At 44.0% G+C, this 14601-nt stretch overlaps 1 protein-coding gene across 1 annotated transcript; it reads right to left on the bottom strand.

Moving 5' to 3' along the window:
- Window positions 1–848: 848 nt before the first annotated feature.
- Window positions 849–1785, bottom strand: LOC104060654 (olfactory receptor 2A2-like). Its single transcript, XM_054051722.1, is given in 2 exon segments — window positions 849–1101; window positions 1103–1785. Coding segments are annotated over 2 exon segments (936 nt in total).
- Between the last annotated feature and the right edge of the window lie 12816 nt (window positions 1786–14601).

Raw genomic sequence — 14601 nt, forward strand, 5'->3', positions numbered from 1 at the left:
TCTGTTTGACATAAAAGCTGATGGACCAATGGAATATATGATACTTTTTAACCATCAGACCTCCTATTCGATGTGTCACCACAGAGACCAGGGAAGATTTTCCAAGGCAGCATTGTCAGCAAATAGAGGTCCAGGAAGAAAGGCATCTGAAATGTGGATAAAGAGGAAGGCTAAGAGCCTACACCCTGAGTCGGGGTCAATGCAAGAGCTACGCTGCAGACTGCAGATACCTCAGCTAGATCAGTCTAAGGAACTGCTGTGGGTTTGCTGCCTGGCAGAAACCACACAAAGCTTGTTCTGTACTGCAGTGGTTGTCACATTCACTTCCTACATGAGAGGAGTCAGGTTCAAAAGGGTGCAGAAATTCTTCACCTTCCTGAGAAGCAAAGTCCATCAGCATCACGTTTTTGCTTCCTCTTTTTAATAATAGATTTCAAGCTCTACCGTTCTAAACATATAGGAATTACAAACATGGTAGAGAAAAACAGTATCTTATTAGATCAACTGTTACATTCAGAAAAAAGCTTGCTACACAGTTCATTATTCTGGCTGCTAGTTAGAACTGAGAAGACAGTATTTTGTCCAGTTGGGTTAATAGCTCTTGTAAAACATACTACCTGCCTGGGATGGCTGTATATAAGGAAGAGTAATTAGTTATCTCTAACAAAAGGAATAATAGTCATTTAGTGTAATGATATTCAATAGACTGTACAGAGAAAGAGAGACAATTGCATTTGAATGATCTCTTGTGTTATGTTTCAACTATTTAAAATTCAGTGAGAAATACCCAAAGAACTCAAGAAGAAAGAGCAGAAAGACAAGAGACAGGTGAAATCCTAGAGCCCAGACTACATGGAATGAAAGACTCTTTTCCTTCTTTGAATCTTCAGCAAGACTTCTCTCACCTGTTTGTTCCTCAGACTGTAAGTCAGGGGATTCAAGGTAGGGCTGACCAAACTGTAGAAAAGGGAATAAGCTTTCTCCATTCCAGATGAGTTACATCTCCCAGGGCCCATGTACATGAAGATGGCATTTCCATAAAATAGACCCACTACAGTCAGGTAGGAGCCACAGGTGGAGAAGGTTTTGTGCCATGCCACATGAGCGGATGAGCAGAATGGTAGCCAGGATGCAGAGATAGGAAATTAGGATTAAGGCTAAAGGGAAGAGGAAGAAGCATACACAAACAGCAAGGATAAGGTATTTATTGGCAGTAGTGTCAGTGCAGGCCAGCTCTAAGACAGCAAGGATTTCACAGAAGAAGTGGTCAGCCTCACAAGGTCCACAAACATGCAGGTTTAAAGCCAGAGAGGCTTGTAGTGTACCAAATATGAACCCAGAAGCCCATGAAACTGCAACAAGGGTGAAGTACACCCTCCAGTTCATGATAAAGGCATAGCGGAGGGGATGGCAGATTGCCATGTAATGATCATAAGATATCACAGCCAGCAGCATGGACCCTGTCAGTGCAAGTACTAAATAAAGATGTATCCGTATCCCACACTCAGCAAATGAGATGGTTCTTCATTTTCCAAGGAGGTTCCTGAGCATATGGGGGACATTGTTGGAAGTATAGCAGATGTCCACAACAGATAGGTGGCAGAGGAATAAGTACATTGGGCTGTGGAGGTGGCAGTCCAGGCAGATGAGCACAAACACAAGTGCATTTCCCATCAGAGTGGCAGACTAGAAGACAGAGAAAAGGCTGAAAAGGCAGAGCTGCAGGGCTGGTTTGCTGGAGAACCCTATGAGGATGAACTCTGTGACAGATGTTTTATTCTGCATGCTGTGCTGGCAGTGAGGCAGGACAAACTGCAACAACAAAGATCTGGAAAGGAAGGAGCAAGGAAAAGGAGAGAAAATTGGAAGCTTCCCTGAGAATGTTGCATCCCTTACTCTGCATTGCAGCTACCTTCTCCCTGTTTTTCCCTTTGACTCCTGGGATCTAAATCACAAGCTCTAATCTCTGTACAAGCTCTGAGCGGTTTTGAACAATCTTGCACGGCTTTATTGTCTAGCTTGCCTCTGATGTCTGTCTTTCTGGGTTAGTATTCTTTGGGGGGTGGGGTTTCTCTACTGGAGAAAATAACAGCTGTCTGTCATGATGAAGATTGCAGGTGTTGATTAAGGTGTCAGTACACTTTCTAAGCAGCTGTATTAAGTCCACACTAAAATGAATGTACAGTTCACAGAATAATTCCAGTTTCAATATTAAGACAACTAGCATTTGTAATCCATTGCTGTGTCTTCCTTACCACAAAGAAATGCATTTATATTGAATTCTGTGGTTGTTTGATCTGTTATTTGATATCTAACTTCACTACAGATTGTTGAACAAATTGAGAGCTACACCTGGAAGTACCACAGATAAGTATTGCTAAAAGAATGTTACTAACATTTATACAAAAGATTTTCCTTACCCGTAGCATCTGGACAAATGTGATTTGTTGAGCTCCATGTTTTTGATGAGGAACATCTTATTAGAAAGTTCTGTTTACTTTCTCAGACAACAGGTGAAACAAAGAGCTGTTCCACTCTGTTCAGCTCCCTACATTACTTTCTTGTTTAAGCCAAAGTTTTCTGTTTAATGTGTCTGAAGGACACTGCCAACAGGCACTGCAAAAATTAATCTCAGCTCTAAATTCCCAGGGTACCGTACTTGAATTCTGAGGATCCTTCTGGAAAGTAAACACCAGTATATTCTGAAGTGGACATGGCATTGTAGTTAGAAAGGCTTCTTCAACCATCCATACTTACTATGAGCTCTGCAGCAAGTTATCTTGGGAAAGCAAGCATCTATTCCTGTAATAAAGAAATGACAGGTCATTTGGAATATTTGGTAGCTAAACTTCAGGTACTTTCTGATAATAAAACAGAAGATACAAAGCCTTATTTGAAATTTCCCCATTCATTTGAAGCAGCCATTTGATCCCACTTGCCTGCCGATCCACCAGACTCAGCATTCTACTACAGGCAGTTCCAGTTTCTTCTCTTTCTAAAACTGTCACTATGTGTGTTACTAACAGTCACCATGGAACATTGTAATGACAATAAAAATCAAAATGAAGGGTGGGGAATACTTATTTGAGGTTGCATCAGTTTTATCTACTAGCAGGTAGTTTATGGGTGCAAGGCCTGGGTGACAGCTATGACCCTTACTCAGGACCAAGGTAAAGAAAAAAGAGAAAGAACAGCAAACACCTCTGTCTTCACTATCCTACAGAGCAAAGTTCTGACACAGTTGAGAAAGCGATTACAATTAAAGTGGAAGTGTGATTCTAAGACTACTTTCCAGTAAGTCCAGGCAACCCTTACAGGAGAGGTCCCACAATTCCTGCAGCACCTGTGGCACTTGTGCCAGCTCTGCTCTGCCCACAGAAGAGTAGCAGTCATGGAGCTGTGTGTGACATCGCAGGGAATGGGTGTAGTGGAAATTACATTAGGGTAAAAGGCTTATTTTTCAGTCAGCTTATTCTTTTTTTTCTGCCTCTGACTGATGTACAGGTGCTGATAATAGCACAAGGGGTTAGACCTGCAAGGTAGGCTACTCAATTTTCATGTACGTTTTCACTGAAACCTGCCCAGTCAGTGAAATTTTCAAATCTTTGACTTGAAGATGAGCTATTCACATGGTGTGTTACCATGTGGATGACAACTAAGGTCCTTGAAAGCTGGGTCAGCTTAGGTGATCTTCATATCCTATGTGCAGTTTGGGATGCACATCCCAGTGTGGGGAAAGCTCTGAGCTGAAAGCCAACATGGAAATAAGAGTGGTTAACAAAGGCAGTGCATCTCTCTTACAGACCCAGTTATCCAAATGTAGGTATCATGATAATCCTTCACTCTAGATGCATCACAATGGTCTTTCCAGCTCTCTTACCAGTAAATGGTAACAAATGTAGCAGGCAATAAGTGGTGGCTGCCTGTCAACTTATTCTAATGCGATTTTTCCTATTATGGATTATCCATGTTGAAATTCAGCATTATTCCAAGTTGAATTGTACCCTATTTTTTCAGTGCCAAAGTACAAAAAAAAAGCCTTCTACCTAACGGGAGAGGGGAGAGCCCATTCACACCAGAACTTCAGGAAGCTACTTTTATCTCATCCACGTGCAAAGTTTTCTTCCCAAGCCTTATCCCAGGGCCAGGTTCACATCCTTGTTCCTCAGGCTATAAACCACAGGGTTCAACAAGGGAGTCACCACAGACTATGCAACAGAAATCAAGGTATCCTCATCTAGAGAATAGGTGGATTTGGGCCTTAAATAGAGTTACACTCAAAGTACGTAACAACCACAGTGAGATGGGAGGCACAAGTGGAAAACGCTTTATGTTTTCCCTTAGTAGGGGGAATCTTGAGGATGGTGCTGACAATCGAATTGTACCAGACAAGAATCAAGAAGAATGACCCAAATGCAACCACAATACAAAATATAAAAATTACTGTTTCATGGAGCCATGTCACAGAAGTGATTAATTTCCTTCTCATGACAGATATGCAATGTGAACAAGTAGGCATCTATCAGAGGCAAGGTAAAGCCAGCCATCATTGCAAAGGCCATTGGCTGACTACAAACTCTGTTGATCATGAGGACCTTGTAATATAAAGGTTTGCATATAGCCACGTATCGGTCATACCCTGTTGCTTCTAAGCATACAGTCAGAGCCACCAAAGAAAGTCATTTGAACAGCACATCCAATGATAGAAATGGACTTTTCTTCTGTTATTAGATTTACCAATGTCTTGGGAATGACAGCAAAAGTATAGCAAGTTTCTGAAGAGTGTAGAAAGGAAATCCAAGAGTTAGAGGGGCAGATTGAGGCTCCCGTGATCCAAGAGGAGGCGGTTAGAGACTTGCTTGCCCAGCTAGACGCCCACAAGTCTATGGGGCCGGATGGGATCCACCCAAGAGTATTGAAGGAGCTGGCTGATGTCCTTTCCAAACCCCTATCCATCATCTTCCAGAGGTCCTGGCTGACTGGGGAAGTTCCACTAGACTGGAGGCTGGCTGATGTTGTGCCCATATACAAGAAGGTTTGCAGAGAGGATCCGGGGAACTACAGGCCTGTCAGTCTCACCTCAGTGCCAGGGAAAGTCATGGAACAGGTGATCTTGAGTGCTATCATGAAGCACATGCAAGAGAACCGGGTGATCAGGCCCAGCCAACATGGGTTTACAAAAGGCAGATCTTGCCAAACTAACCTGATAAACCTTCTATGACAAAATCACTCGACTACTGGATGGGGGAAAGGCTGTGGATGTAGTCTTCTTGGACTTCAGTAAAGCCTTTGACAGAGTTTCTCACAGCATTCTGCTGCAGAAACTGTCAGCCTCTGGCCTGGACAGGCGCACACTCTCCTGGGTTGAAAACTGGTTGCATGGCCGGGCCCAGAGAGTGGTGGTCAATGGAGTTAACTCCAGTTGGAGGCCAGTCACAAGTGGAGTTCCTCAGGGCTCAGTACTGGGTCCAGCTCTGTTCAATGTCTTTATCAATGACCTGGATGAAGGCATTGAGTGCACCCTCAGCAAGTTTGCAGATGACACTAAGCCGGGAGGAAGTGTCGACGTGCTGGAGGGTAGGGAGGCTCTGCAAAGTGATTTGAACAGGCTGGACCGCTGGGCCGAGACCAATGGGATGAGGTTTAACAAGGCCAAATGCCGGGTCCTGCACTTGGGGCACAACAACCCTATGCAGCGCTACAGACTGGGGGAAGAATGGCTGGAGAGCTGCACGGAAGAGAAGGACCTGGGGTGCTGGTTGACAGCCGACTGAACATGAGCCAGCAGTGTGCCCAGGTGGCCAAGAAGGCCAACGGCATCTTGGCTTGTATCAGAAATGGGGTCACCAGCAGGTCCAGGGAGGTTATTCTCCCTCTGTACTCAGCACTGGTGAGACCGCACCTTGAATACTGTGTTCAGTTCTGGGCCCCTCACCACAAGAAGGATGTTGAGGCTCTGGAGCGTGTCCAGAGAAGAGCAACAAAGCTGGTGAGGGGGTTGGAGAACAAGTCTTACGAGGAGCGGCTGAGAGAGCTGTGGTTGTTTAGCCTGGAGAAGAGGAGGCTGAGGGGAGACCTTATTACTCTCTACAACTACCTCAAAGGAGGTTGTGGAGAGGAGGGAGCTGGCCTCTTCTCCCTAGTGACAGTGGACAGGACTAGAGGGAATGGCCTGAAGCTCCGTCAGGGGAGGTTCAGATTGGATATCAGAAAAAAATTCTTCACAGTAAGAGTCATTAGGCACTGGAACAGGCTGCCCAGGGAGGTGGTCGAGTCGCCTTCCCTGGAGGTGTTTAAGGAACGGGTGGATGAAGTGCTTAGGGACATGGTTTAGGGAGTGTTAGGAATGGTTGGACTCGATGATCCAATGGGTCCTTTCCAACCTTGTGATTCTGTGATTCTGTGAAAGGAAAAATACATGGTAATGTGAGGATCATAACGAAGCCTGATAAGTGATAGAAAACTGATGGTAGACAACTGAGACAGACAACTTCTTCTTCCAGCTACAGGAGGCTTTGCGCTCGCAAGCTCTCATCCTACTCTTGGACTTCAACCACCCAGACATATGCTGGAGAAGTAACACAGCAAGCTGTAGGCAATCCAGTAGACTTCTGGAGTGCATTGAAGATAATTTCTTAGTCCAGCTGATAGAGATCCCACCCAAGGAGAAGCAATACTGGATCTTATGGTCATCAATACAAGGGAACTCATCAGTGATGTTAGGATCGGTGGCAGCCTGGGCTGCAGTGACCATGCACTGGTGGAGTTCAAGGTCCGGAGGGGTGTGGGACAGGCAAGGAGTATAGTCAGGACACTAAATTTCAGGAAAGCAGACTTCCAGCTCTTCGACAAATTATTCGGTAGGACCCTCTGGGTCCTCCAAGACAAGGCAGCGGAGCAGAGCTGGAAAATATTTAAGAAAGCTTTCCAAGGGGCGCAAGAGCATTCAGTCCCCATATGTAGAAAATCAGGCAGGAAAGGGAAGAGACCAGCATGGCTGAGTCGAGACCTGCTGGTCAAACTGAAAAGCAAGAAGGAATTGCACAGGCAGTGCAAACAGGGACAGGTAACCTTGGACATGTATAGAGACACTGCCCGGTTGTATAGGGATGAAGTCAGGAAGGCCAAGGCCCAGCTGGAGCTGAACTTGGCAAGTAAAGACCAACAAGAAGGGCTTTTACAGGTACATCAATCAAAAGAGGAAGATCAAAGAGAACGTACCCCACTGATGACTGGAAATGAGGATCGTGTATCAACAGATGAGGAAAAGGCTGAGGTACTCAACAACTTTTTTGCCTTGGTCTTCACCCATAACTGCTCTCATTGCCCCTCCTGGGTCATGGCACAGCAAGATGGTGACCAGGGGGTAGACCCCCTCCCACAGTAGAGGAGGATCAGGTTTGCAAACACCTGAGGAACCTGAATGTACATAAGCTGTTCAAAATCTTTATCAATGATATTGAGCGAGATTGAGTGCACCCTCAGCAAGTTTGCAGATAACAGCAAGTGAGTGGTGTAGTTGCCACACCAGAAGAATGGGATGTCATTCAGAGGGACCTGGACAGACTGGAGAAGTGGGCTTCTGAGAACCTCATGAGGCTAAGTGTAAGGTCCTGCACCTGGGTCGGGGCATTTCCTGTTTTCAGTACATGATGGGGGATGACATGCTTGAGAGCAGCCCTGCAGAGAAGGACTTGGGGGTGCTGGTCGATGAGAAGCTCGACATGAATCGGGAATGTATGCTCACAGCCCAGAAGGCCAACTGTATCCTGGGCTGTATCAAAAGAAGTGTGGCCAGCAGTTCAAAGGAAGTGATTCTGCCCCTCTATTCCTCTCTTGTGAGACCTCATCTGGAATACTGTGTCCAGTTCTGGAATCCTCAGCATAAGAAGGATATGGAGCTGTTGGAACGGGTCCAGAGGAGGGCTACAAAGATGATCGGAGGGCTGGAGCACTGCCCCTATGAGGACAGGCTGAGAGAGTTTGGCCTGTTCAGCCTGGAGAAGAGAAGGCTCAGAGGAGATCTTATAGTGACCTTCCAGTACCTGAGGGGGGCCTATAGGAAAGCTGGAGAGGGGCTATTCATAAAAGCTTGTGGGGGTAGGAACAGGGGGAATGGGTATAAACTGTAGAGGGGCAGATTTAGACTGGACATTAGGAAGAATTTCTTCGCCATGAGAGTGGTGAGACACTGGAACAGGTTGCCCACGGAAGCTGTGGATGCCCCATCCCTGGAGGCGTTCAAGGCCAGGTTGGATGGGCAGCCGGATCTAGTGGGATGTCCCTACCCATGGCAGGGGGGTTGGAACTACATGATCTTTAAGGTCCCTTCCAACCCTAACTATACTATGGTACTATGATAACTGTCATTAGCACAGAATTTCCGGTGAGGATAGCCAGGTAAGTCAGGAAAAAAAAGGTCAAATAAGGGAATCTGCAGATCTGGAAAATCTGAAATTCCAAACGAGATAAATTCCATCACTTTGGTTTCATTCATCATAAAGTTTTCGATCTAGAAGGAGATCATTGAAAAAAAGAAATCTGACATGAATAGTGAGAAAAGTAACAAAACAATTTCCCCTTCATAGTTCCCAAAGCACAGTATAACAGCAAGCAGTAGTCCTTTGATACAAATGGACTGTATTTCTACAGTGAAGCAACAATAACAGTAAGCAAGACAACATTGTTTCCTTTTAAGTTCGCTTCTTCTTGGCAAACTCTCTTAAAACATATCTTTGCAGATCCTTCAGTATGAAGGAAAAAGTTAAGAACACCAAATTCGGTATCTTACTCTGAAGTCAGAATAGCAGCTCAGACTAACAGCACTGAACGTACAGCATGAAAATTATTTGAGGCTTTTTTTTGAGGCTGAATTCTCAATGATTTATCTCCCTATATAATTAAATTTGGTATTCTGGGACTAGAGGGTCTAGAAGTGCAACAATACTCAAAACCAAACAGTTCAAATACTGAAAAGATGATTTTATGCTTGGCCAAAATCTTCACTGTTCATCTAGCATTGCAAAATAATATCCAGCAAGCCCCTCAACATGGGAGCCAGTTCTTTCTCTGGTTCAATATTCAAAAGCTAGTAATGTCAGATAAAACAAACCACTGATTCATTCAGTTTCAGTATTAGTGCCAGTAGTGCCATATATTAACCCATTTAAATTAATTTTAAAGTTTTAAGTAAAACCTGGATATAATTAAGAGCTTCATTACAATGCAGAGTGAATTAAGAGGAAAGGCAAAACCAAGGAGCTGTTTCTTTCAATCCAGTAGTAGTATAAAACTCGGAAACAGAGCTAAGCCCTTCATCACAGACACTACTTGCACTGCTCTAGAAGTGACTGGGAGCTTTGTAGATCTCAGGACCTATGATTCAGCCTACCTACATGTGTCATACCAGAAACCGAGTGCCGACTTGCAGAAGTTGCTGGAATTTCTTACATAAAGAAACACACCTTTGATGACAACTCTAAAATCATGTATTTATGCATACTTTGCTCAGTCTTGCTATTAATTTCTTTCCTGAGATGTCAATAGCAGACTTTCCTATCCCCCTGATAAGGACTGGAAAAAAAGAGATAGACATTGTAACTACATTCCTATTAGGAGAAAAAAAATGACTGTTAGAAATGCAGAGTATAGAATAAGTTTTCTGAATACCTGCAATCCAAACAAGTCAGACCTTTATGCATCCTGTGAGACCCCTGGGGCATAGCCCTTGTAGGAAATCAAAACCTAGGACTAATTGGTAACAATATCATCAATGGGACATAATAAAATACTATGAACTTCGCAGTTTTAATTTAAAAATTAAAGAAAACCAATGAAAACTTCAATGCAAACAAAATTTTCCCTGAAAAAAAGAGGAAGTTTTGTTCAAAATTATCAAAAGTGTCCATTTGAATATTATGACTTGGAGAACTGTTTCATTTTCAGATTGAAACTGAAGATGATTCCCTTCACACAGTCTAATGCACAAACACAAATAAGAAGTTATTTTTCAAGTATACATCAGCAACGTTTTGGAATTATTTGTAAATAGCAAAGTACACGAACACCGTAAAGTGTTGCTAGTACAATTGGAGTTACAAGTCACAAGGAAAACTTTTGTACCAGGAAATCAACCTTGACCTTCCCTGTAAGCTATAGATCTGGTATCATTAGTAACTTCTTGGTTAAGTTTTTAGAAAACTACGTTTTTCCTTATTTTTCGTATTCTAATTTTCCATATTCCAAAACTGAACGGACTGAAATGGAAAAAAAATTGGTATAAAATGTCCCACATTTTTCTCTGTGTTAATATAATACATTAGCAATAAACATAAGGATAGGCATTAATTCAGAGCTCCTGCAACCAGGGAGTATTCTATAGGGTTTAGTGGCACAAAGTGGGAAGGCACTGACAGAGATGACTGAGAAGTTTCTTCTTAGCTGAGAACATGATATGGCAAATGGGGAATGGCAGAAGACAATAGGCAAACTAAAACTTCTACAGTGCCCAAACAGAAGATCAAAGATTTCTAAGAGGCCAGAAGGAAAAACAAATCTTTCCTGTGAACTCTAGGCACTTGGAAACCCTTCCAAGACTTGTACTGACCGTACTAGCACATGTGGATGTGTTGGCAGTCAGAGGGGTTTTGTATGACCTTGGTCAATCTTTGACTGTAACAGGAAACATTTTGGATGGGGCCATGCTCATTAGAGGGGTGCTGGTCCTTCCTAGGAGGGTGAGAGTTATGCTGAGTAAGTTGTACCAGTGGCAGAACTGAGAGGGTGTCAGCAATTAAGTGGGAGTGCGGGGCACGAATAAGAGTCAGCAGAAGCCTCAGGTGACATTTCATGCCTGGGAGTAGAGGAGCTGTAAAGCTTAGCGTGCTGTGAGTCTTTGAGCAGCTCTGTCTCTGTAGTGCAGTGATAAGGCCAGGATACTTCAAAAGCAGAGTTACATTGTGCTATGGGCCCACTGCAGCAGACTGAAGGAGGACAGAATGGGATTAAATATTCTGAAAGGTCACATACTATCCTAAACAACCTCACCTCCATCAAGGTACTTTTCTAGTGCTGAATTAGAAGCTGTGTAACAGGAAGAAAGATGAATTTCTGAAAGTCTAGCATCGATCTTCACCTCTGCATTATGAGCTGGTGATGTCTTGTTCTGTCCACTATGTGTATGTGGAATGTTTTCCTCCTGCTTATGGAAACACTGTAATGACAGTGGAAACTGGAAAGAGCTTTGAAATCAAACCTCTTCCCCTCCCACCCTGTAGAGGGCATCCTAAAAGTCACCCTTGGAAAATCAGACTAAAACACACTTGTTCTGCACTGGAGGAGGATGAGGTGAGAGCGAGAGATGGTGAGGGGTTCTTTTTGGATCTCAGAAAGAATGACTTAATAAATTACTTAATACAGCAGTTGTTTTAATAGGATATAATAAGAATAGCCATATAGGTAGCAAGTAAATCTTATGCCCCTTCAGAGGATGTGAACGCTTTATTCATGCAGCATCAGACAGACCCCAGGCAGATTTTCCCTTGGAACACTGTACAGACCCTGTCTGTAGGGAATTTCCTCCTTTTTGATCATTCAAGGTATCACACAATTCTTTCTTATAAGAAAATAAATATATTCATAAAGGATATTCAAATGAGGCAGTCTTTCTGCACTTTACATAAAGACAAGGCCACACCAGTGGCTTAATCGCTGGTATGAAGCAGGAGCCTGAAGATTCCTTCCTTACAATCAACCAGCTAAGTTTGTCCTGCAGCCAAGGGACATGTGTGGGGAGACAGCCTGAAGGCCGTGCTGTACAAACTGCACAGCACAGATCTGCACCTTACTCAGGTTAACTGTTATGTAGATCTCTAACTCCTCAATGTTCAGTGGTCTCCCTGTCAGGATCACTACAAAAGGCTGTTAAGCTGCAAGGTAACTCAGGAACCAGGGAAGATCCAGATCTTGAGGGAATGGTTAAACAAAGAGCCATTTCGAATCTCATCTAAGTACTTCCTCTGCTTACAAGGTTCTTGATTCTCTCGGGCATCTCCCAGTCCATCATATCACTCCCGGCTCTCCCATTCCTACATTTTCCTCCCTCCTTGCCTGCCTTACTTTGACCTCTGCAGCAGCATTAGTCTGAGCATCCTTAGTTACTCATGGGGAAGAAGCATCCTCCAAACTCTCCATGGCATTACCCTAGCACACAGAGCTGTAGGCAGGACAAGACAGTCAGACAGATACGACCTAACAGAGTATACTGCACCCAGTGCTTCTTACAGTGTCACACGGGGACATACAGGTGAGGTATTTCTTCAACCTCTCAAAAACAGCATTTTATATCAATGACATTCAAGACTACACCCTCTCCAGGCTCTCATGTTCCCAGTGTTGTAGGTGTTAGGTTGTGTGATTAACGGTTCATCTCCACAAAGGCAAAGGAGCTCAAAGGAGCAATGGCAGGCAGAGGATGTAAACTTAGTAAACCAGACAGTGGCAGTGGAGCACACTGATATTTCTTTTCCCAAGGAGTGGGATCAACCACATTGTCTGGGTATGAGACCCATCAGACAAATATTGACTCTCCTCTGTTCACCTCACAGACTGAAGTGGGGAATGCACTTCTTTGGCCATGCCCTGCATCTGGACATCTGTCATAGACAAAATATAGCTTAAACTGTGAATGTTAACAAGCAACACCATAACTGGGTGCATGTGTATGTCGAGGTATGTATGTGTGAATGTCTGAAATGGAATTCTGAACTCTCAAGTAAAAGTCTGCTACTTGCTAACTGCAACCAGTATGGGCTAGTTGTAAATTATGGTAGCACATGGAGCGAACAAAAGCGGCACGTCCTGAATCTTGCAATTAGTAGAGAGGCAGAAGACAGAACCATTAATCAGAAGATGGAAAGCTGCAAGGAGACAAATGCTGGGGATGAGAAGGGACCTTGACCAGCAACTCTGAAACTCGTAGCAGTGAGCAGCAGCACAGCAGGAAGAAATGCGCCTTTCTGCCCGACCTTCCTGGATCTGCAGTAACCTCCTTGCTGTGAAGGGAAGTTGAAGTCACTGGGTTTGAGCACTGTCTATATGCAGAACCTTATCAGCTCACATGTGTGGCCGTGTGTGTGAGAGAAAGAAATAATCAAGTATGTGTTAATAATGTTGGTTATTAAGTAAAATCCAGAATCCAGATACACTAGAGGCTGTCGGTTATTCTGATTTGACAAGGGTATTGCCATAGTATTTCCTGTCTTCTTAGTACACTCCATTTTCATTTTACTGAGTGAAGAGATCTTTGCTTTTTGTGTAAGATCTATGTGCCAGCAATGGTAAAGGGACCCTGAGCAGGCAGCTTGGTAACACATGGAATAAGCAAAGTGGCTTACTTCCAATTCCCTCCCTGAAGCCCTTCCTCCCTGATCAGATTCAGCAATGTTGGAAGAAAACCCTGAGTCACTCAGCACCCACGTAAGTGCCTCTTTCCCATCTGAGAATGGTGCTATTTGAATCTCAAATTCTCCCTTCCTACTAAAACCACCTTCTTTCCAACAACATTGGAAACACGTTAAAATAATTCACTCAGAGTATGCACTTCCATTAACCGCAAGCATCCCTCAGGATTTTGCCCATTCCTTTTTTAATAATTCTGCACAACCTAATCCTGACTCATTACAATAAGTGACTGGGAGGATGTTTATCTTTAACCACATTCTGCTTTTGAAATTATTTGTGAGCATAAGCCCTCCTGAGCTGGAGTCTTTGAAAATAAGTCTCCCTTTGGCTGCAAAATGTAAGCATGTAGTCCAACCCACTGTTATGTTCCCCTGGATTCCCTAAATCTGACACAAGCCAAGGGAACAAGATGGGGGTGCCTTTCTTTGTGTATCTTCTTTCAAATCACAAGGCACGATTACCATTATGCCAACTGCATGAGGAGATTGCCAACTGCAGGGACTTCACCTTTCACCATTCAAAAAAGGCCAGGTCCGCAATGGCATCTAAGCAGCTAAAATGCAGATAATACTAAGTACTCAATGCAATCTGGTGCTTTCTCCCCATCACCAGCCCCCCACAGTCGACTGAGGTTTTCTCAGCAGCGATCTCTTTCTGTTTTCAATCTTGGTGGACAATCGCTGACCTTTGGGTTTTGGGGAGGAATTTCACAGTGGGTATCCAACAAGCAAGGGAAGCACAGATGAAGAGCACAACAAGAAAGGGAGGAGCAGGTGGCAATGGCTCTTGCAGGGAGCCATGTGGATGAAGAGGTGGATGGAAGAATGCATGAGGAAATAGCTGAGAAGGGAACTGAAACTGAGTTAAGGAAAGGTTGAAATCCCAGCTTTTATCTGACAGCGATTAGGCAACAAGCGCTACAGCAAGAGCGGTGGCTGGGCCTAACCTGCCATGCAGGGATACATTTGCCAGGGCCTGAACTGAGCATGTGGGTCACACAGCCCTTCCCAGTACTTCGGGTAACAGAGGCAGCGGGCTGAGGCTCTGCCTGTCCAAATGGCACAGGGGATGCTCCCGCGGTGCTAGGAGAGGAGCCACGTGAGGCATCATTAAGGTGTCAGCATTTCAGTGATAACAAAT

Source organism: Cuculus canorus, chromosome 1 (genome assembly GCF_017976375.1).
Source record: "Cuculus canorus isolate bCucCan1 chromosome 1, bCucCan1.pri, whole genome shotgun sequence".
Classification (NCBI taxonomy): domain Eukaryota; kingdom Metazoa; phylum Chordata; class Aves; order Cuculiformes; family Cuculidae; genus Cuculus; species Cuculus canorus.